General features: G+C 44.7%; 1 protein-coding gene and 2 long non-coding RNA genes across 9 annotated transcripts in view; 1 reads left to right on the top strand and 2 right to left on the bottom strand.

Moving 5' to 3' along the window:
• The first annotated feature begins 2,765 nt into the window (after positions 1 to 2,765).
• Positions 2,766 to 9,069, top strand: LOC133143094 (uncharacterized). 5 transcript variants are annotated; one of them, XR_009710358.1, is made up of 5 exons: positions 2,766 to 2,823; positions 2,929 to 3,009; positions 5,874 to 5,927; positions 7,490 to 8,088; positions 8,183 to 9,069. It is a non-coding gene; the product is annotated as an uncharacterized LOC133143094 (long non-coding RNA). The 5 variants fall into 5 exon arrangements; XR_009710357.1 differs by lacking the exons at positions 2,766 to 2,823; positions 2,929 to 3,009 and adding an exon at positions 5,497 to 5,601 and having other exon boundaries at positions 8,183 to 8,289; positions 8,355 to 9,069; XR_009710355.1 differs by lacking the exons at positions 2,766 to 2,823; positions 2,929 to 3,009 and adding an exon at positions 5,496 to 5,601 and having other exon boundaries at positions 8,186 to 9,069.
• Positions 7,458 to 9,722, bottom strand: LOC133143095 (uncharacterized). Of its 2 annotated transcripts, none has more exons than XR_009710359.1 (12): positions 9,619 to 9,722; positions 9,427 to 9,561; positions 9,314 to 9,346; positions 9,173 to 9,216; positions 8,939 to 8,991; positions 8,813 to 8,865; positions 8,543 to 8,737; positions 8,349 to 8,426; positions 8,180 to 8,287; positions 8,011 to 8,108; positions 7,866 to 7,936; positions 7,458 to 7,794 (listed from the first exon to the last, which is right to left on the bottom strand). It is a non-coding gene; the product is annotated as an uncharacterized LOC133143095 (long non-coding RNA). The 2 variants fall into 2 exon arrangements; XR_009710360.1 differs by having other exon boundaries at positions 9,431 to 9,561.
• A 2,227-nt stretch (positions 9,723 to 11,949) lies between these two features.
• jmjd1cb (jumonji domain containing 1Cb) overlaps positions 11,950 to 19,453 on the bottom strand; it is a 31,142-nt gene continuing 23,638 nt past the window's right edge. For both annotated transcript variants that reach the window (XM_061264822.1, XM_061264823.1), the window contains 17 exons: positions 17,067 to 19,371; positions 16,744 to 16,945; positions 16,449 to 16,663; positions 16,184 to 16,336; positions 16,030 to 16,119; positions 15,837 to 15,964; positions 15,503 to 15,728; positions 15,227 to 15,441; positions 14,808 to 15,155; positions 14,570 to 14,738; positions 14,397 to 14,487; positions 14,173 to 14,303; positions 13,883 to 14,005; positions 13,614 to 13,753; positions 13,353 to 13,529; positions 13,157 to 13,288; positions 11,950 to 13,076 (listed from right to left, as the gene is read on the bottom strand). In XM_061264822.1, the coding sequence (XP_061120806.1) occupies positions 12,984 to 13,076; positions 13,157 to 13,288; positions 13,353 to 13,529; positions 13,614 to 13,753; positions 13,883 to 14,005; positions 14,173 to 14,303; positions 14,397 to 14,487; positions 14,570 to 14,738; positions 14,808 to 15,155; positions 15,227 to 15,441; positions 15,503 to 15,728; positions 15,837 to 15,964; positions 16,030 to 16,119; positions 16,184 to 16,336; positions 16,449 to 16,663; positions 16,744 to 16,945; positions 17,067 to 19,371 (4,938 nt within the window). In that variant the 3' untranslated portion in view covers positions 11,950 to 12,983. The remainder of the gene's footprint in view (positions 13,077 to 13,156; positions 13,289 to 13,352; positions 13,530 to 13,613; positions 13,754 to 13,882; positions 14,006 to 14,172; positions 14,304 to 14,396; positions 14,488 to 14,569; positions 14,739 to 14,807; positions 15,156 to 15,226; positions 15,442 to 15,502; positions 15,729 to 15,836; positions 15,965 to 16,029; positions 16,120 to 16,183; positions 16,337 to 16,448; positions 16,664 to 16,743; positions 16,946 to 17,066; positions 19,372 to 19,453) is intronic.

The raw sequence follows: 19,453 nt of genomic DNA, 5'->3' as shown, positions 1-19,453 counted from the left end.
GCCATTTTGGCAAATCTCTGTCTTTCTGATTCTGAATTTCAAGTTGCTTCAGGTTGCTGGTGGAGATATTTATGTCTTTAAAGAATTGGCTTATTTTTAACAGTATTATAGTTGTATAGCTGCTAGCTAGTTGTTTTGTTTTGCAGCAGTAGCAATACGCTAAATGTCAGACTGAAAGGGGGGAAATACAAATTTGAGGTCCAGACATTGGAGAAGTTCAGAGCTGGCACAAGACGTGTTCTTCCTTTGCACCGGCCAAGATTTTGCATTTGGTGGGACCGCCCTCTCATACTATGCAACGGTGAAGGAAGGGAACCCCAACCGCTGGCATTCGGTGGAGACGCATTATGGTTACAGGTGTGACTGAGTCACAATTTCACACACACACAAAGTCACATCTAGCTGCAAAGCCAGCCACCCACCCACTTATAAAAATTCCCATTTGTGTAAACACATTTTTCCCCTCTGTTGACTTAGTGTTTTCCCATGATTAATCATATTGACGAGTTTGTACTTGTTACTGTCAAGTGTCAGCTTTTCTGTAGATGAGTAAACGTGATTGACAGAAAGAGGGCCGTAGATGGATTTTTTTTTTTTTTTTTTGGGTCCTGTTATGTAAAGACAGTTGCTTCCTGTATGGCATATGGGAATGTCTCACATTTATGTTAGACACATCCACACGTCTGCACGTACTGTCATTGTTGTCGTCCTCTACTCCGTTGTCCTCAACCTTCTCAAATATGACAGCTCGGGAATTTCACAGAACACTCATAGGTTAGTCGTGTGACCAAGAGAGCCCAGCTGTTGAAGATGACGGAGGAGACTCTGTTGTGGATCTGTTTGTCAGGAAGTCCAAAAGCCTGTTCCCCATTCATGGACTCGTCCAAATGTAGAGCTTTGGCACCAGAGTCTGTTAGATATTGATGTTAAGCTACCTTTTTGGAACGTGGGAGGAGACCTGGAGAATATGCCAACTCCAATGCAGGAACGATGGAGCTTGAATTTGACCCTTTGACCTCAGCATTTCATCTACTACTAATATGAGCTGTCCTTTTGACCTGTCAATCAAGTTTCTGTGGAGGAGGGACTTCTCTGTCATGTTTTGAGAGTGTGTTTTTGTTAATTTGGCCTTGTGAGTCCTGTTTTTCTCATCTCTTTAAAAAAAAATAATAGTTTTAACCCCTAACTCAATACCGGACAGTGGGTGGTCAGTGAGGGGGACCAGTAAGTTTATGGGGTGGGGTGGGGGCATGGCCACCCCCTGGTGGTGTTATTGTCAGCTTCCATCGCCACCACTCGAGTGTAGCAGTGGTTGGCCTGTTTGTGTGAGCACCAAAATGTGTCCCTCCATGATACTTTATGAGGAATAGCCTTTCGAAATAATAACAGAGGCTTCCTATTCGCTCACATGCATGACTGGTGTCATTTTGTTGTCTAGTTTGGTCTGCTGACTTCCTGACACTGTCGAGACTTATAAACTAAAGGAATGGAGTCTAGCAGCATGTTTGCTGTCAAGTTAAAACGCACTCAAAGACTTTTTGTTGTGTAGATATTTGAAAACATTTGTCTGGGTTGCACAAGATTTTAAAACGAACACACACATTCATGAGATCATCTTATTTGTCTGTCCCGTGCACCTTTCCATCCATCCATCCATCCGTCCGTCCATCCATCCATCCATCCATCCGTCCGTCCGTCCATCCATCCATCCATCCATCCATCCATCCATCCATCCATCCATCCATCCATCCATCCATCCATCCATCCATCCATCCATCCATCCATCCATCCATCCATCCATCCATCCATCCATCCATCCATCCATCCATCCACCCACATATCCATCAATGTTGCGAGTAGCAGCACAGGGCACAAAGTGTGTGAGTTGTCGTAAAACGGCGTGATGAATCTACCTAATTAATCAGACTTGTCAGTGTGAGAATGAACTATTGGCCTTTAATGAGCAATAAATACAGGTTAGCAGGACAGAGGTTGACCACAGGTCTTCTGTGTGTTTGTGCAGTAGTGCATGCGTGGGTTGGACCGCCCTCATTAGACACAAATCACGATTGTTCCTCATCTCATCATGTATGAACCACAATCAAATCTGTTCAAGTGCCCACTACAAATAAATTTGGATGAGTTCTTTTTCTTTTGACTGGTTTTCCAGCTGGATCCTTCTCCCCATCTCATCTGTCCGTGCCTGTCTTGGCAAGACCTTTTAGCCCGGGGAACGGCTCAAGCCTCAGTCCTACCTCCCACTGAGATGACAGGGTCAAAAGCGATTCCACCCAGGAAGTGATTTTACGCCTTTCACACACACGTGTGATGGTTACATATGAAAACACGACATTATAATTGTGAGTCAATATCTCGGTCAAATGTTTGGAATGAACGAGGCGGTGAGGATGAAAGTCCTGCAGAATGGAAAGAAACGAGGGCAGAGAGGAGCAATACGTAATACCATCGACCTCTGACTGAACTCACAAGTGAACTTCTGCCTCCATGTACTCTCGTTAACCTGAGTCCGTGTCTCTGGCTGTCACACACACACACACACACACTGGCCTATACATCTACTTCCTGGCTTCGCTGCCAGTTGGACTCATATTCTTCCCGAATGTTGCATTGAAAATGCAAGCAGGTGTGAAAGGAGGCGTCATGGCTTCCAGCCCGGTGAAGGGGTGTGACAAGTTGTTTTGTTTTGTCAAATATAACTCTGCTTAGTCCCCCGGGGGGTCATTATTATTTGTCTGCTAAATGCTCCACCATGTTCACCAGCTTGTCGCTAACTTTGTCTGTTTGCCATTTGGTGCTGCTGAGGTAAAGTCAGCAGTGTTTTTACAAGGCTCTATTATGAGAACTAAGCAAGCTAATATGTAGCACACTGATTCTTTTTTTTTTTTTTTTGTGGAATATGAAAAACAGGCAAACTCCAACTGCTTCAGAAAACTAACTGTGACCTGAGACCTGGGAAGCGCAGACTACTTCCTCTCCACGAATGATCAGGTGAGTTGGAGCGAGGCTGTTTTGTGCAAATAAGCGCAACACCACCCCAAACACGCTAAACTAGACTTTTAAAATGAAATGACTCCCATTTTCATTTTCCACCAAAACGGGGCCCCGTGCAGATTTCAGGTGTTCTGCAACCGACACAAAATATGTAAAAATAGTCTGTTGTCTTTTTCTTTGCTCTTTCTCATCGTATCCAAAAATGAGGGTATCGGATTCATGCGTAGAAGTGGGAGGGTCGTTGAAAGGACAGAAACACGCAGGCAGTCTCTCGTCTGCCCTTAACTTAAACCTCCCCCCACCCAAACACACACACACACACACACACACACACCTCTTCTCCTCTCGTTCCCCTCTGCCCTCAACTTAAACCCTCACCCCAATCTTACCCCAGCCATTTCTTCCCCCTCCGCAGTCGTCGCCCCATTACCTATCACCCAACCGCCCCACAAACACTCATTGACATCATTTGAAATGCCCTGCTATCTTCAAAATAGGTGAATCAAGTAAAACACACACAAAGAAATGTTTCTCTGCAGCCAAGGTTTTGCAGGGTCACTTGGTCAGTGAGAAGCACCTGTGGTTGACTTTTACAAGGCGCAAACACATCAACCAAATGGAAGATTGCAGCATGCACGTTGTCCAACAAACGCATATACACACTTAGAGCCAGCTGCCTTGCGCGAGTTCATGATGGTGACGACACGGCAGGGGGCTGTGACCTCCACACACTGCAATTGGATGCAGGAGCAGGAGCAGGAGCAGGAGCAGGAGCAGGAGCAGGAGCAGGAGCAGGAGCAGGAGCAGGAGGCCTCGGCATGTGTCTGATGTTGAACTTTATTCCGGGCCTCACTTTCCGTTTAACTCACAACAGAGGGTCACACGATGTATTTTTTTTAATTTAAAGAATTTAATTGAAGCAGGCAAACGTCTATAGATAGTGTGAATTTTTTTTTAACATCTTAGCATAGTTTCCCCACTTTAAACTAATACAAACAACAAAGATAACCCAAGTAAACATAAAAAAAAGACTATATTATATTATATTATATTATATTATATTATATTATATTATATTATATTATATTATATTATATTATATTATATTATATTATATTATATTATATTATATTATATTATATTATATTATATTATATTATATTATATTATATTATATTATATTATATTATATTATATTATATTATATTATATTATATTATATTATATTATATTATATTATATTATAGCAAGTGTGTGTGGTCTGTGCCATTCTGCAGGTAGTCCATGCGTATTGTATTGGTTGCCGTTGGTCTGTCAGTGTAGGCTTTGGGCTCAGACAGGGAGGAGCAGCAGGAAGCTGCCCGCTGTCGACACACACGATTTATGACACCTTGTCTTTCTTTGAAGAAATGCTCCTGTTTGTACACACTGACTGCTCAAGCCACGCCAACATACTCACTGGGAATAGCAACGACTGGCATCACTCACTGTCAGACTTCCACTCAAACTCTTCCACTATATCAACACATTCAGTATTTATGTATGTGTGCAATGTACACATAAAAAAAAGTTCATTTTGGAAGTTATGTTTAAAAACTTTTGTCAAAATCTGGAGTACCTGTTTATACTGGGCTTTACATTACAAGTGACCTAAAGCTGAACCCTGAAGACACATCCAGTCCTTATTTTTCGGATGTGCACGCTCACACACACACACACACACACACACACACACACACACACACACACACACACACGACCACGCACACGCACGAAGTTAATGGATTATTGTGTTAAAAACCCATTAACACAGAGACATACGGAGTTCAGATGTAAGAAGTGGCAGAAAACAGGAGAAAATAGCACACAGTGGAGTAGGCAACAGAATAAATAAAATAGAAAATAATAAGGTCGTTAGAGCGGGATAAAAAAAAAAAAAAAGGGAGGAAAGGAAGAATAAGAAAGAAGAGCTGGAGAATGACCTCTGCCTGAACTCAGTGGTGAACTACTGCCTCCATGTACTCCAGTTAACCTATCACACACACTAACATGCATGCGCGCGCACACACAATCACACACACACAGAGTTTAGACTTATATAATGGGGAGCAGGTTTAATATGTGTTTCCAGTTAAGCTTTGGAAGAATGAATGGGCGCTGATCGCAGTATTAGTCATGTCAGCAGTGACTCCTGTCCCGCTCTTCCTCACCCACTCTCACACAACATATACAATAGCACAAATATATGATATTTATCTGATGCTCATTTTAAATTGCAAATTGAGAACTTAACATTCCTGAGGTGATTTTACTTTGACTAATAAATTGAGGATGTAAACACTCGGTGTTTAGGTTCAAGAGTAGGACATGTCCAGGAAAAAGAGGAAGTCTGGTCACCCTATTTGAGCGTCTTTTATGCGTGTTTACTTAATTATCCGAACTAGTGTTTTATGCATGATGTGGGAGTGTCCTTTCTGTAGTTTGCCAAAACGCGCTTTTTGGTGATTTGAATTGACCTTTCTCGGCTACCGTAAACTTCCGCTTCAGTGGGCAGCTAGCTCTTCAGGTTGCTACCTTTTGGGCTTTCGAGTGAGTCATGTCAACTTTTTCCAAGCTCTTAAACTTGCTGTATGTATGTATGTATGTATGTAAATGCGTACATGTAAACAATGACATGAAAGGAGAATTATTGTTAGTCGTTAGGTCAGTGGAAACTCGCTAGCTCTCGTGAAACAAGAGGTGGAGCGTTAGCTAGCACGCCCACAAGTAGCACTCACTCGGCTGTCAATCAATGGATTATCAAGGAAAGCGTTTGATTTGAACGTTGGTTTTTCTATGTTTTGCCACGTCCAAACTTGAAGACTGGAGGCTCCACGTCGGCTGCTGGTCGTCCATCTATCTGCATATCTCGAAAGGTACCTCCCTATTTTCCATGTAGCATTATGCCTCTGGTGACTAGCAAGGTGGACCTTGTCCCGTTGATTATTTGGGCCACAGTAAAAAGAAACAAAATAATTGCTCTACAGTCGTTAAGGTTACATGTCAATGTAAGAAGTATAGTTTAGAAAAATGTACTTGCATGTTAACTTAAAAAGTATATTTTTGATCATAGTTGGCACTCATGAAAAGTGAAAGTGTACCACTTTGTTCAAATAATATGACTTGAAATTAAAAAAATATATAAATCTAATAAAAAATGTGTGTAAGTTATGTTAGTTGGTAGTGTTATGTGCTTGAGGAGCTGATGTGTGATGTCCTATTGTCATGGCACACCAGGGAGAAGGTGAGCACATGCAAGCAGCTGCCATCTCTCACAAAACCAAAGTGCCAGGTACTCCTCAATATCATCATCACACTCGTCTGGATGTGTTTTTTGATGACATTGATGCAAACCAAGTTAGTCAGAAAGATATATTTAACTGACTTGGTTTGCGTCAGTGTCATGGAAAAACATCTCCAAAAGTGAGTGGTGGTGGTGGTACTGTGGAGTACCTGGCACTTCGGTTTTGTCCCAGTGAGAGATGTTTGCACTGTTTGCGTGTGCTCACCTACCCCCTAGTGCCTGCCACGAGAAGTGACATCATCATCAACCACTAAATTTGTTTCCATGCAGGCAGGGCCTTTTCCAACTGCTTTTCTATTCAATAAATTGGTCAAGTGGAATGTCTGTGATTTCTGAGCAAATTTGCTTATTTGAAGTCTTTCGTGCTTGGTGGTCACTGCATTGGCAAAGTACTGTTTGAAAAGCTAAGTGTCCACACAGGTTTTCAGCTTTGAGGTGAGTGTCACTGCAACAGAGCCAAGTCTTTGCTGCTTCTCTCTGTCTCCACATGAGTCAAAGTGATGCAATTGTACAGTTGCAGTCACTTTGAGTCATGTGGAGAGCGAGAGAAGCAGCAAACACTTGGCTCTGTTCAGTGGCTGAAGGCAAACACTCAACTCCAAGCTGAAAAGAGCCTTCCAAAACCTAAGTGCCACTTTGCCCGCCTCCTGACCCTGCCCAAATTCAGCCTGGCCAATCACAGCTCGGCTCTAAATTTGCATAGCCACCACGCCCACTTTCTGGCAGCCAATCAGAATTCAGCATTTGCACATCTGACCAATCAAATTGCTTCATTTTTGGGAAACCACACCCACCCTTAATCCAACCAATCGCTGAGCACCTCATTTGCATATCCACGCCCACCTTTCAACCAATCACAGCTTTTTATTCTCCTAGCTCCACCCAGTTTTGGCGCTTTCAGCCAATCATGAAGCAGTATTCCAGTCGTGGTCCCGCCCCATTTAATAAAATTTCACCTGAAAAAAAAAATCCCTAAAAAAATCCCAGGAATTTTTTAGGCGGGGAAAAAAAATTAAAAATTCTTTTATTGGAAAGAATTATTTTCAGCTCTGTTTTAAAGTTTAGGTTGTGATGTTTGAAAATGAAGAGTTGAAAGTTTGCATTATTTGTAATAAAGCTTTATTTCTTTTGCAGAGTCAACAAAGTAACAAGTGGAATGGCGGTCGGCCGGTGGGACGAGTGGTCGGCCGGTGGGACGAGTGGTCGGCCGGTGGGACGAGTGGTCGGCCGGTGGGACGAGTGGTCGGCCGGTGGGACGAGTGGTCGGCCGGTGGGACGAGTGGTCGGCCGGTGGGACGAGTGGTCGGCCGGTGGGACGAGTGGTCGGCCGGTGGGACGAGTGGTCGGCCGGTGGGACGAGTGGTCGGCCGGTGGGACGAGTGGTCGGCCGGTGGGACGAGTGGTCGGCCGGTGGGACACATGTCACTCCATGCATGGACCTATGACAAAACAGATTGGTAAGTAAAAAGTTAAGTCAATTGTGCCGAAAATGTTTTTGCATGAAGCATACCAGTGCGCAAATAGAGGTTTTCATGGCATCAGGTATTAATGTATTGACCAGGAAGCTGATTTAGTTCCTTCCTGCCAGAAAATAGGAGAAAAAAATTATTGAAATAGAGATAAATGTGCAATGAGTTGCATTTAAAGTGACTCACTTCTCAGGTTGCAACAAGAAGACTAAAGTGTTGCTGGTGTGCAGCTTTGCTCTAGTCCTCGGCTGCCGCTACAAGCAGGTACTTAATGGTGCGCCACACTGAAGACAAAAAAAGTTATTCAAAGTTTGAAACATGTTTGCTAAAATGTAATTTATTTTTCTTCTCTTACCAGCAGAGGGCTCTTCAGGCAGAATAGACCTAGGTGAAAGAGCTCAGAGGCTGAAGACAAACTGTGGCAAAGAGTTTCACTTTCTGGACCAGGATTTGCAACTTTTGCCTGTAAAGAAAAAAGAACATAGACAACTACTCCAACTGTAGTTTACTGCTTTTATTTTTACCTGTAGACTGGAAGCAGCTGGTCGCTGGTGCACAGGCAGAGTTCTTGAAATGTTGTAAAATTTCTCCAGGATGGACACCTGCACACACACACACGTGGCCCCTCAAGTTGCCATTTAGTAAGATTTATTTGTACGTTAACTCTGAAAATAGAGGCAGTCTTGAGGAACTTCTGCATGGTTTTGAGAGCTGTTACCTTTGGTCAGCAGGTGGCGGACTTTCCAACTGCATCCTTACTGGAATGTGCACTGCAGGAAGAGGGAGGCAACAGGCATGTGCTTTTAAACAATACCAAGTTTGTAATAAGTGGTCACCTGTCAGCATGTTGATGATTCCACAGGTTCAAAACCTTGCAGATCCACGCTGCAGAAAGTAGGTCCTTTGGCTCTACCTGGTGGACAAAATGAGTGAGAACATGCTGAAATGTTTGACATGTGTCAAACGTTTGGACGCGTGCGTGTTTCACCAGTGACGAAGGGAGGGCAGTGCGGGACGTCTCTCCTACCACAGCTCGATGGTCTGAAAGAAATGGTAACGTTACTACCATTCTGTTTTCACATTTTCAGCCTAAGAAAATTGAGCAAGAGTAAACCTGCAAGTGTCTCATGAAGCCATGCGGGAACTGCAACACGGCCATTTTGGACCCTGCAGACATAGAAAAAGACCAAATGTTTGCTTTAATCAATTTGACAAGATGCCTTGCTAATAAAAATATTTTTGCCATTTCGCAGTCAATCAGCTTTCTCAGTTCCAGATGAAGGCCTGTGGATAGAAATGAGAAGATAACTAAAAGCAGTCGATTGAAAGAGTCAACTTTAAAACTCACAGAAAATCAGTCGGCCATGACGGGCTCGTTTTGAGGGTTTGCACCTGCAGACAGAAAGTAGAAAATTAACACAAATGCATCGAAATACCCGTTTCAGTAATTCTCTGGTGGATTCATGCAAACGCTGCTATGTCTACTTACCTTCGGCCAAACGGCGCTGGCGTCCAGACGTTGCTAAATGTTTGTGCGAAAATTGTGTTAGTCATCTTTCAACACCGTGCGTGCCTCAGTTATCAAAATGTGCATGTACTTACCCACCGTTAACTGCTTCAATTGTTTGGTTGCACGCCAGATAAATGCGTTTTGGTGGTCGTTGAAGACGCTAACTGCTAACGCTAGCTTCTGCAAACTTTTGCAAGATGGGAACACTCCCAAAGTGCAACTAGACGCTGAAAGAGAGCAAAAGCAGTTAGTTTCAAAAGGTTTAACCAAAGTTGAACACCCACCTTGTCACTTTTAAACGCTGTTGTACGGCCGGCGCAGCAGGTGGACCGAAGCGACGTGGCTCTCGCTGTCAGTGGTGAGTGCAAGAATGAGCGTCGCGGTCTTGACGCCTTTTATACTCTTTTTGTGATGACGTCATTAGAAGAAGAAAAAAAGAAAAAAAAAACCTTTCAAACAGGTGCTAATGCGAGAGAAAAACGGCAAAGGTAAATCTTTGGAGGATTCGGGTCTCGAACCAGCACTGCACAAGTCGGAGTCAATGGTGTAATCCCCTCGACCATTGTCCGTTGAATAGTATTGAAAGAATTTCTTGTATTATCCCACATCATGAAGCTATCTTCAGGAAAGGATTAGAGTGACCTTCAATTACAACTATTTGACAGTCGAAAGTAAGCTCTCAAGTGGCCGAGTGGTTGTGGCTCTCCCCTTTGCTTTGGGAAACGCGGGTTCGAAACTTATGTGTGGCTCTATTTAATTTGCAAAAGCTGCAAAGAACAAGTCTCGAACCCGAGGCTGCTGGACACCAACCCAAGTCATAAACCGTTCAGCTATTTTGGCTTTGAAATGATCGAAGTTTTTTTATATATTTGTAGCGTTTGTCTCACAAAATAGATAAAATTACCAAATCAGCGAATCGGTTAAGAACACCAATTAGTGTAATGGTTAACGCTTTTGCCTTCTGTTCGGGAGAACCGAGTTCGAGTCTCACACTATCCAAACTTTAACTCAAAGTCCGCTTCGTGTGGGGCTCGAACCATGGTCTCCCGAACCCCGGGTAAAGTTATAAACCATTCTGCCATTTTGGCGAGGATTTGCGGCTCTTTATTTTGGTAGTGTAACACAGAAGACGTCTGGCCAATGCCGAAAAAGGAAAATTGACATGGTCATTTTACGCTGGGTTACATACAAGTGAATGGGGGCACTGCCATCTTGCGGTAGCTTGGTGTCATTACATGGCCCGCTTCATAAATTATCGAGTCAAATGCCTGTATTTTTAATATCTTACGACGTACGTATTTATTTAATTCGGCTTATGTGATGATATTTTAAATGTACGATTAAATACTCATATGTTTAAGTTCTAATAACCATATTGTAACTGAATTGAAATGACGTTTACATTAAAGAAAGAGCACGATGAAAAAAGGAAACGGACATGGTCATTTTACGCTGGGTTACATACAAGTGAATGGGGGCACTGCCGTCTTGTGGTAGGGAAGCGTCATTACATGAACCGCTTTATTGACGATAGTCAAAAGCCCATTTAATATATTAATTAAATTAATATATTATATTAAATTAAATTGTATAATATATGTAATTATATATTATAATATATATTTTATATTATTAGTCTATTTTATATATATATATATAATTTTAAACATATATAGAATTTTTGTATTATATCTATATAATAGATATAATAGATATGATATAATTATTATAATTATATATTTTTATTATTTTCATTAAATATTACCATATTGCAATTATTCATATAATTTAATTAATATGATATGTTAATTTAATTAGTATATGGTTTAAATTAATATAATATATTAATTTAGTTTATTAAATGGGCTTTTGACTATCGTCAATAAAGCGGTTCATGTAATGACGCTTCCCTACCGCAAGATGGCAGTGCCCCCATTCACTTGTATGTAACCCAGCGTAAAATGACCATGTCCGTTTCCTTTTTTCATCGTGCTCTTTCTTTAATGTAAACGTCATTTCAATTCACTTACAATATGGTTATTAGAACTTGAACATATGAGTAGTTTACTGTACATTTTAGTTTAAAATACCATCACATAAGCAGAATTAAATAAATACGTACGTCGTAAGATATTAAAAATACAGGCTTTTGAATCGATAGTTTATGAAGCGGGTCATGTAATGACGCCAGGCTACCGCAAGATGGCAGTGCCCCCATTCACTTCTATGTAACCCAGCGTAAAATGACCATGTCAATTTTTCTTTTTCATCATTGCGCTTTCTTTAATGACAGTATAATTTTAGTCCATTTCATTGATCTTTCTTTAATGTAATATATGTTTTAATAATCATATTGTAGCTGAATTGAAAATTTATATATATATATATATATATATATATATATTATATAAATATATATATATATTTCATTATTAATATAATTATATTAATAATATATATATATATATATATATATATATATATATATATATATATATATATATATATATATATATATATATATATATATATATATATATATATATATATATATATATATATATATATATATATATATATATATATACCCCGTAAAGAAGTACAAAGACTAGATATTTTGCTTGATAAATCCATTTTAATGGAAAATGTAAAACCCCATTTGGACTTCATTTTACAAAGCATTGTAACACACTTGAAAATTTTAAATTGAAGCAAGACATGTTTTATAAAAATACCTCAGTCAATGTATATATGTATATATTTACATTTTATAGTTAGTTTTTTTCTTTTAACTTCAGAAGTTAAACATAGTAAATCTCAACAAAATGAAAATGAATTATTTTCTTAAATAAATTACATCTTTTTTTTGTAAATGTCTGTTTTACAGGGAATACTTTTTTCATAAAATTCCAAAGTGTATGAGCAATTGTTTTTTCTATACATAATACAACTTTCAACAGTCTTTACAACAAGTTTGGCAGTTCATCTTCAAAAATGTATTTATGGCATGAGGACATTGCATTTTCCAAAGTTACAGGCATTAGCTGGTGCATGTATGTGTCCTCCATCACAGTAGAACCGTCGAACTGAAAACCACGTAGAGCAAAAGAAAAGTGGGAAGAACCAAACAACTGTACAAGTCACATGAATGCTTTTTTTCTCTCATTACCACACGGACACATTTACACAAAGCTATCAAATAAATACATCTTCACAGGGAAACACAAAGTGACAGAACAAAAAAAAAGGAACAAACGAGGGGCTTGCTGACTGTTGCTTTGCGTACCCCCTTACCGTTTTTTTTTTTTTTTCTCCCTCGTCCCACCGCCGACCGTCAGTCACGACAGTCGTGAAGTGGCTTGCTGCTGGTGATGCTTTTGTAATCAGCAAAAGAAATGAATCGCTTTACCGTATTGGGCTCTTGCTGCAGTTGAACACCTTCAGTCGCTCCTGCCGCCCAAAGCAGCACTTGGGCTCACATGACAGTCCCACTCAAGAAGCAAAGTCTTCAAGCGTGGCTCCCAACTGTTGTTGTTTTTCCTTCAGTCCTCAGTGGATGGTTGAAGGCCAATCTGTCCAGTAGGCCCGCCTCTTTTTGACTTTGCCTCCTGGCCCAAGCAGGGAGTCTCCGTAAGCAGCTCTACTCTCGTTACGAGGTCTCTTCTTCTTCCTCCTCCTCGGAAAGGCTCCGTTTTAAGGCGCCCACAGCCTCTTTGACACAGTGGTACAGGATGTTCTTCACCTGGTAGGAAGGAGGAGTAAAGGATTGCAAGTCCCATCGACGGAGGCAAACGGAGCGAGACATCTCTCACACACAATCACCTGCAGTTTGTCTTCATAGTTGACTTCTTCATTGTTGGGTCTGAGCTGCTGGGTCAGATGGAAGGAATTGGCCACATGCTCAGGAGACACAAAGTCATTGATGACCTGAACGCAGCTGTGAAGGTTCTGGACCTGAAAGACCAGGTTGGAAGTGTCAGGTGTGTGATGTTGATGTTCTTGTGTGGCTGGGTCGCACCTGATGCATGGAGCCAGCCGGTAATAGAACAGAGTCTCCCAGGAATTGAACGACGGTCCAACCCTGCACCCCGTGCTCATCCAAAAGCTGCTGCCGCTGTTTCTTGCTCAAGTACCAGCCTTGCTCTCTGATTGGATCCTGGTCCACCGATACATCCAATCCCTGCTCCTTACAGAGCTAAGGAAAGAAATAATCATTTTGAACAATAAGTGCACGATGACTTACCATCCTCATTTCAAGCTGTTCACGGCGGTTGGTCACCTTGTACAAGAACTCCCGGACTTTGTCCATATCTTTGTTGAGGTAGATGTGCCATAGCGCCCCCGGTGTTTCACTCGAGTCCTTCAGCCTTTTCCGAACGCCCTCGTCGAGATTGTCCTCTTCCAGGCGCTTTAACACGCCTACAAAACAATATTTATCTGTTTGGATGAGATCCGATTCTTTTTTTGACAAGCAAGTGTAACATTGACTCATTCCACATATTTCCTTCAGCCCAGTGTTTGTAGTAATTGTTGTTTTGGACATTTTACCAGTTTTGGACAAGACGCCATTGCCTTTGGCCACGCCGACGTATACTAGAATAGAGACCACATCTGAGACTTCGACATGAAGGTTGGCAGTCCCAAAGTCCTGGTCCTGAGATGCGGCTACACCTAGGGAATGATCAATTATTGAAGAGTAGGGGATTCTGTAGAAGAAGACCTACGAATTGATTGGCAGTTGGACATTTGCATCCGAAAGGTCGAATTAGGTTCGACCTTTGCGAGTCGTGCGTGGGACTAGCTCAATATTTCATTTGATTTGATTCGTCATTGTTCACCATAGGCACAGCAGAGTCTTGGTCCCAAATCTGGCCTGACGAAGAAAGATGGCAGATGAGATGCTAAGTTCAGGCTTCCTTCTGGATCCGAATACTCGGGCAGCGGCAGGTTCTTCATTAAGTCATCATACCTGGGGGAGGGATATAAATTGGGATTGTTTTTATTCCCGCTTTTCCGCAGCGGAACACAAGTACACACAAATATTGAAAGTGCCTGTCAAGACCTTGAAGGCATGAGAGCCATGAACTCCTCTCCAGAAGGCCAGTCCTTCAGTCTGTAAACCACAGGTTCCCCATCCTTGGACTTGAGTCGTTCTTAACGAGTTAGAAGATCTTTGTTAGGACTCTTTCATAGTTCTATTTCCCCCCTCAATACCCAATGAGTGCTTGAACTCACTGGTGATGTCCTCAAATCCATCCCAGAACTCTTTGATCCCTGAGTTGGAGACCACTTGGTCTTTACAATTGAGAAGATCCCCCTGATGGTCTGCAAACTCTTGATTGAAAGAGTCGGCTTTCCACAGGGTGGCGTTCAGACGCTTGTGGATCCCGGAAACCAACACGGGCTGGAGAAAAACATCAAAATGACAGAATGTCGAAAAGGAAATGTCATCATCTCAAAAACGGACTTGTACCTGTCCCTGTTTCCAGCATTCCCGAAAGAGCTTCCAGTTATTCTGGTTCCGGTGATCCTTGAGCCAAAGCAGTCGCCCGTGATTTAGCCAGCAGTGAGGAATATCTGGATAGAGATTGGAGGAATCCTCTGCAATGACAGCCATGGACTTCTTCTTGTCCGTTTTGATGTCGTCCAGCGCAGCGGGCGCAGGGTTGCTGCTGCTGTTGTTGACGTTGAGGACGGCGGGCTCTTGCTTGATGGAAAGCTTTGTGGCGATAGTCTGCCGACCGGCGGGGATTTTGTTCTCCACGACCGAGGCGATGATGTCGTCGAGGATATTCGGCATGCTTCGGCCAACTTTTCCCGTCTTGGGAACAATGCACAAAATGAGTTGAAACGAAATGGCTGCAGATGAAATAAGCAGAAGTTCGACCAAACCTGCGAAGCGGACGAGTAGACTGGCGCAAAGGCGATTCCGGCGTCGGTGGAGCCCAGCTTGAGTTTTCCTGCGGTGGTGGTGAGCAGATCTCGGAGAGTGGAGCCTTGCTCCGTGCTGTTGCCGATCAGGGCGACGTTGGTTTTACATTGCTGCAGAACCTCCAGGCTGTCCCCTTCCTTCACAGATTTCCCCAGTAGCATGGAATCTTTGTTTTCTGTTTGAAAAAAACAAATCGATTGATTGCAATCCACGAAGCAAACAATGATCGGACTCGCCTTTCTTTTCCTCTCTGGATTTCTGCTCTGCCAGGTCGGCGAGGAAATGCAGAGGTGACTGGGACTCCGGCGGAGTCACGGCGCTTCCTTCGTGGCTGCCCGGGCTTCTTCCTCCTCCGCCGTTGGACTCGACTTTAGCTCCTCCTTGGTCGCAGTTCTGTTGACAGCGTGGCTCGGTCTTCACCAGGGACAATTTGTTGCAGTGGTTCAGAACGTTCTGCAGTACCTGGCGGCAGAGTAAAGTTCAATGACCACTTCAAGAAGAATAGCTGATGCTACGATTGGCTGAAACGGGATGGACGGCCATCTGCCGGGGTATTAAAAAATGGCGTACCTGCGAAACTCCATTGGTGCTCGGTAGTTTGCTGAGAAGATTCTGTTTGCCGCCGGCGCATGCACAGCGCACTTTGATGTGGTGTTTTTCTCTCAGCGAATGCATGGAGCTGACTAATTCCGTCAGCACTGAAAAAGAACCGAGAGGTCACTCGGACGAGAAGATCCGGCTGACCTTCTCGGAGGTTCTTTACCTGTGCCAGGTATGATCTGTGTTGGCATGAGGTGTTTGTGATCATGAGGCTGGCCTTTCACACACTTCAGCCAGCCGTATAGTTCTTTATCTGACAACACAAAGTTTGGCTTTTGATTCTTCTCCGAAAATCTCTCCAAGCATCCACAACTGACCTTTGGAGCTCCTTTTTTCTTTGGCCTTGTAGCAGTCCAGGCAGACCACAAAGCCGCATTTTTGACAGACCCAGTGGACGTTGAAGAGCGTCGCCTCGCAGGCGTCGCACATCTCCCGCACTCCCTTCACGGCGCGCTTCCACACGAGCTTGGCTGGAATGCACACGGGAAAAAAGTGGCGGCCTTCACACACGTTCTGCACGGATGTGGCGCTTGACGTGGGACTACTTGAATGAGGGAAGCGCCCACACACACACACACACACCATCCTTTTTGACCCAGGAAGCTGCTGCATTCTCCATCAGGACCATCTGACAGAACATGTCTCCTATAAAGCTGAGGATGTACTTGGCTGCGGTTTGGTCCAGGTGACTCTCGTCCATTTCTCCAGGGATCCACAAAGCAAGAGCCTCCTCGTCAAACTGGTCCGGGGTCGAGAAACCGTCCATTCGGAGGACTCCATTTTTACTGAAGGAAAGCCTGGAATGGAAAAGACAACCCGAGTGTGGAAGTTGAACTTGGACTTGATTTGAAATGAAAATGAAATAAACCGGCTTTACCGTCTGAAATAGTAGAACCGGCAAAAGACAGGAGAATGCGCCGGCTCCTCCCCTTTCTTGCTGCGGATGACCCGACACTCGCGACACTTTTGCACATTGGGCCCGATTTCGGAACAAGAATCATCCTGGAGGAAAGACTCCCCCGTCTGCTTTAGCTTCTTCACTTTGCGCCAGTCCTTCAGGACAGAACGTGGGATCCCATCTGGAAAGAACATCAGCCATCGAATAAGCAAGAAGAAGCTCCGGGTTAAAAAGCGATTAAAAAAAAAAAAAAAGTTCTACGTGATTAAATACAAATAGGCGAGGATGATCGGTCCACTTACTGCTACTGGCCAGTTTGAGTTTGGTCTTCTCTTTGGCTGATCGAAAGATGCCATTGGGTTTCACGTCCTCCTCGTCCTTGTCATTGTCTCCTTTTCTCTTGGCCATATCGTTCTGCTTCTTCTTGTAGGTTGGTTTGGGCTGGCGCTTGGCTCGGCCCTCCATCTTGCTCTCGCTAGCGTCCGAGTCATCTCCCCCGCTCTCCGAAGCCGACTCGTACGTGCGTTTGCTCCCTCGCCTTGCTCTCCTTTCCTCGCCCCCGCCCGTCTTCTCCTCCGAGAGCTTCTCTCGGCCGGCAGAGTCCTTGCTCAGTTCCACCTCGCCGGACGTGGAGGCGCTGAGGTTGACGGTACACGGCTTGATCATCTCTGTCATCGTCGCGGCCTTGCTGACGCCGGGCGATTTGGAAGCGGGCGAGCTCCCGGTGGCCGCGGTGTTCCTGTCCTCCTCAGAGTGCCGCGTTAACCAGGCTTTCTTGAGTTTGTGATAATTACTGGCCTGCCCGCTACTTGTTGGAGCAGGACCGGAGGACTGGCCGTTGTGCAAGGGACTGGATTTCCCCGGCGTTGTTCTGCCACTGGTTGAGCTGCCGCAACTGCTATCCGCTGAAGATGACGTTTGGCTGGAGGCAGGTGGAGGAGTGGCGTTTTGACTTTTCTCAATGGGATGCTCCACCAACGCAGATCCAGTCGGGGCAGTCACGGACGCGGTGCAGAGGTTGCTTTTCGATTGAGCTGCGGCCGCCAATGCGGCTTTGTGCTTCTTGAGGTGAACAAAAGAGGGCGAGTAAGCCTGACCGGTACCGGAACAAGGGCTCGGTCTTGGGGTGAGATTAGGGCTGGTTTGCGGCGTGCCGGACTGAGGCAAAGATCCTCCTGGGGACGAGGTACGCGATCCGACCCCCAGCCCGTGATGAGATAAGACGGAGTAACCCAGCTCAAGAGTTGTCGCGTCGATCCGATTCTGGATGGATGGAGAAACAACGGTCCGATGGACGGAGTTTGTGGTGCAGGCTTCCACAGGCCCCTGCATGCCACCAAGCGAGTTCTTTTTATATTGGATGTACACGTCATCCAGGTTGGAGTTGGGTTGAATAACTCGATTTACTCCATAGTCTCTGAAAGCCTCGCCCGCTTTTTGACTGTCCTCCTGAAGCTTAGCTGAGCAGAAAGTCCCCAAAGAGAATTCCTTAGCACCGGATTTGTTTGCAGGATTGTCAAACTTCACGGACGCCGGCGGACGTACGATGACGGACGCCGTTGCGGACTGGGGCTTATCCCGCGACGCTCCTTTCTCTCCATAGAAGAGCGCTCTTCGGTCTTGAGCGGCTCTCCATCCTCCCGACGACGTCGTGTTGTCCGCGCTGACGGCCGAGGCAACGACGGCGGCGCTCCCGTGACCTTTTACGTCCCTGAGTTCCGGCAGTAGCGTGGGAGGCTTTTGCTGCTCGACTGATGTTTTACTACCGGCTGCCGCTAAGGTCACCGGCTGGATGGGCGTGAGGGTCGGCGGAGATAGACGTCCGCCGTATGCAGCTCTCTCCCTTTCCGCGGCCTCTTTCCGTTCAAGCGCGTGCTGAGTGGGTGGATGGAAGACGGGGGCTCGGTGAAGAGACGGCATTGCCCTGAGGTTGTGTTGCTGCTGCTGGTGGTGCTGCTGCTGATGCTGGTGCTGATGATGATGATGATGGTGGTGGTTAGACAGCAAAGATGTCGAGGAGGAAGGAGAAATAGCAGGGCTGCAACGCTCCATCCTTTCCGTGTGGTGCTGATGTTGGACTAGTGTAGCCTGCTGGCTGAGCTGCTCGGTCATTTTCCCCGCGAGACCCTCACCGCCCTCCGGGTGGTGCTTAATTAGGGGAGGCGGCCGAGATATGGACACTTTGGCGTTGTAGTTGCCGAGGGACAGGCTAGTCTGACTTGAAACGGCGCCGGCTCCTCCTATACTGGTCACGACGCCTTGAGCACCGACCGTCACCTTCTTGTAGTAGGAGCTAAGCTCTTTGGAAGGGTAGAGTCTAGGGGGGTCGTTGATAACGCTGTTGGACAACGTGGTGAAGTAGTTGCTCTTTTCTGTCTGGATAATATGGGGATGCGCGTGGGCGGCTTTGGGGCTAAGGGAGGCAAGAGCCGGGATCTGGACGGGAAACGGGGAATCTCGGCTTCTCTCTCGATCCCTGTCGAGGCCGGCGGGTTCTCTGGAGCGTTGGATTTTGGCGGTGAACGGGGCCACTTCGATGCTCTCCTTCAGAATTCGCCGATTCTCTTCTTTGTACTTACTGGCGCGGTCCACTGCCTGGACAGCATCCTTGGGAGGAAAAACATGGAATGTGTTAGTTTTTGGGATGAGATCCTAATCGAGAAATTGAGTCCCATCGCATCGTGACGGA

Source organism: Syngnathus typhle, linkage group LG18 (genome assembly GCF_033458585.1).
Source record: "Syngnathus typhle isolate RoL2023-S1 ecotype Sweden linkage group LG18, RoL_Styp_1.0, whole genome shotgun sequence".
Taxonomy (NCBI): Eukaryota; Metazoa; Chordata; class Actinopteri; order Syngnathiformes; family Syngnathidae; genus Syngnathus; species Syngnathus typhle.
This window is presented reverse-complemented; position numbering and strand designations above follow the sequence as displayed.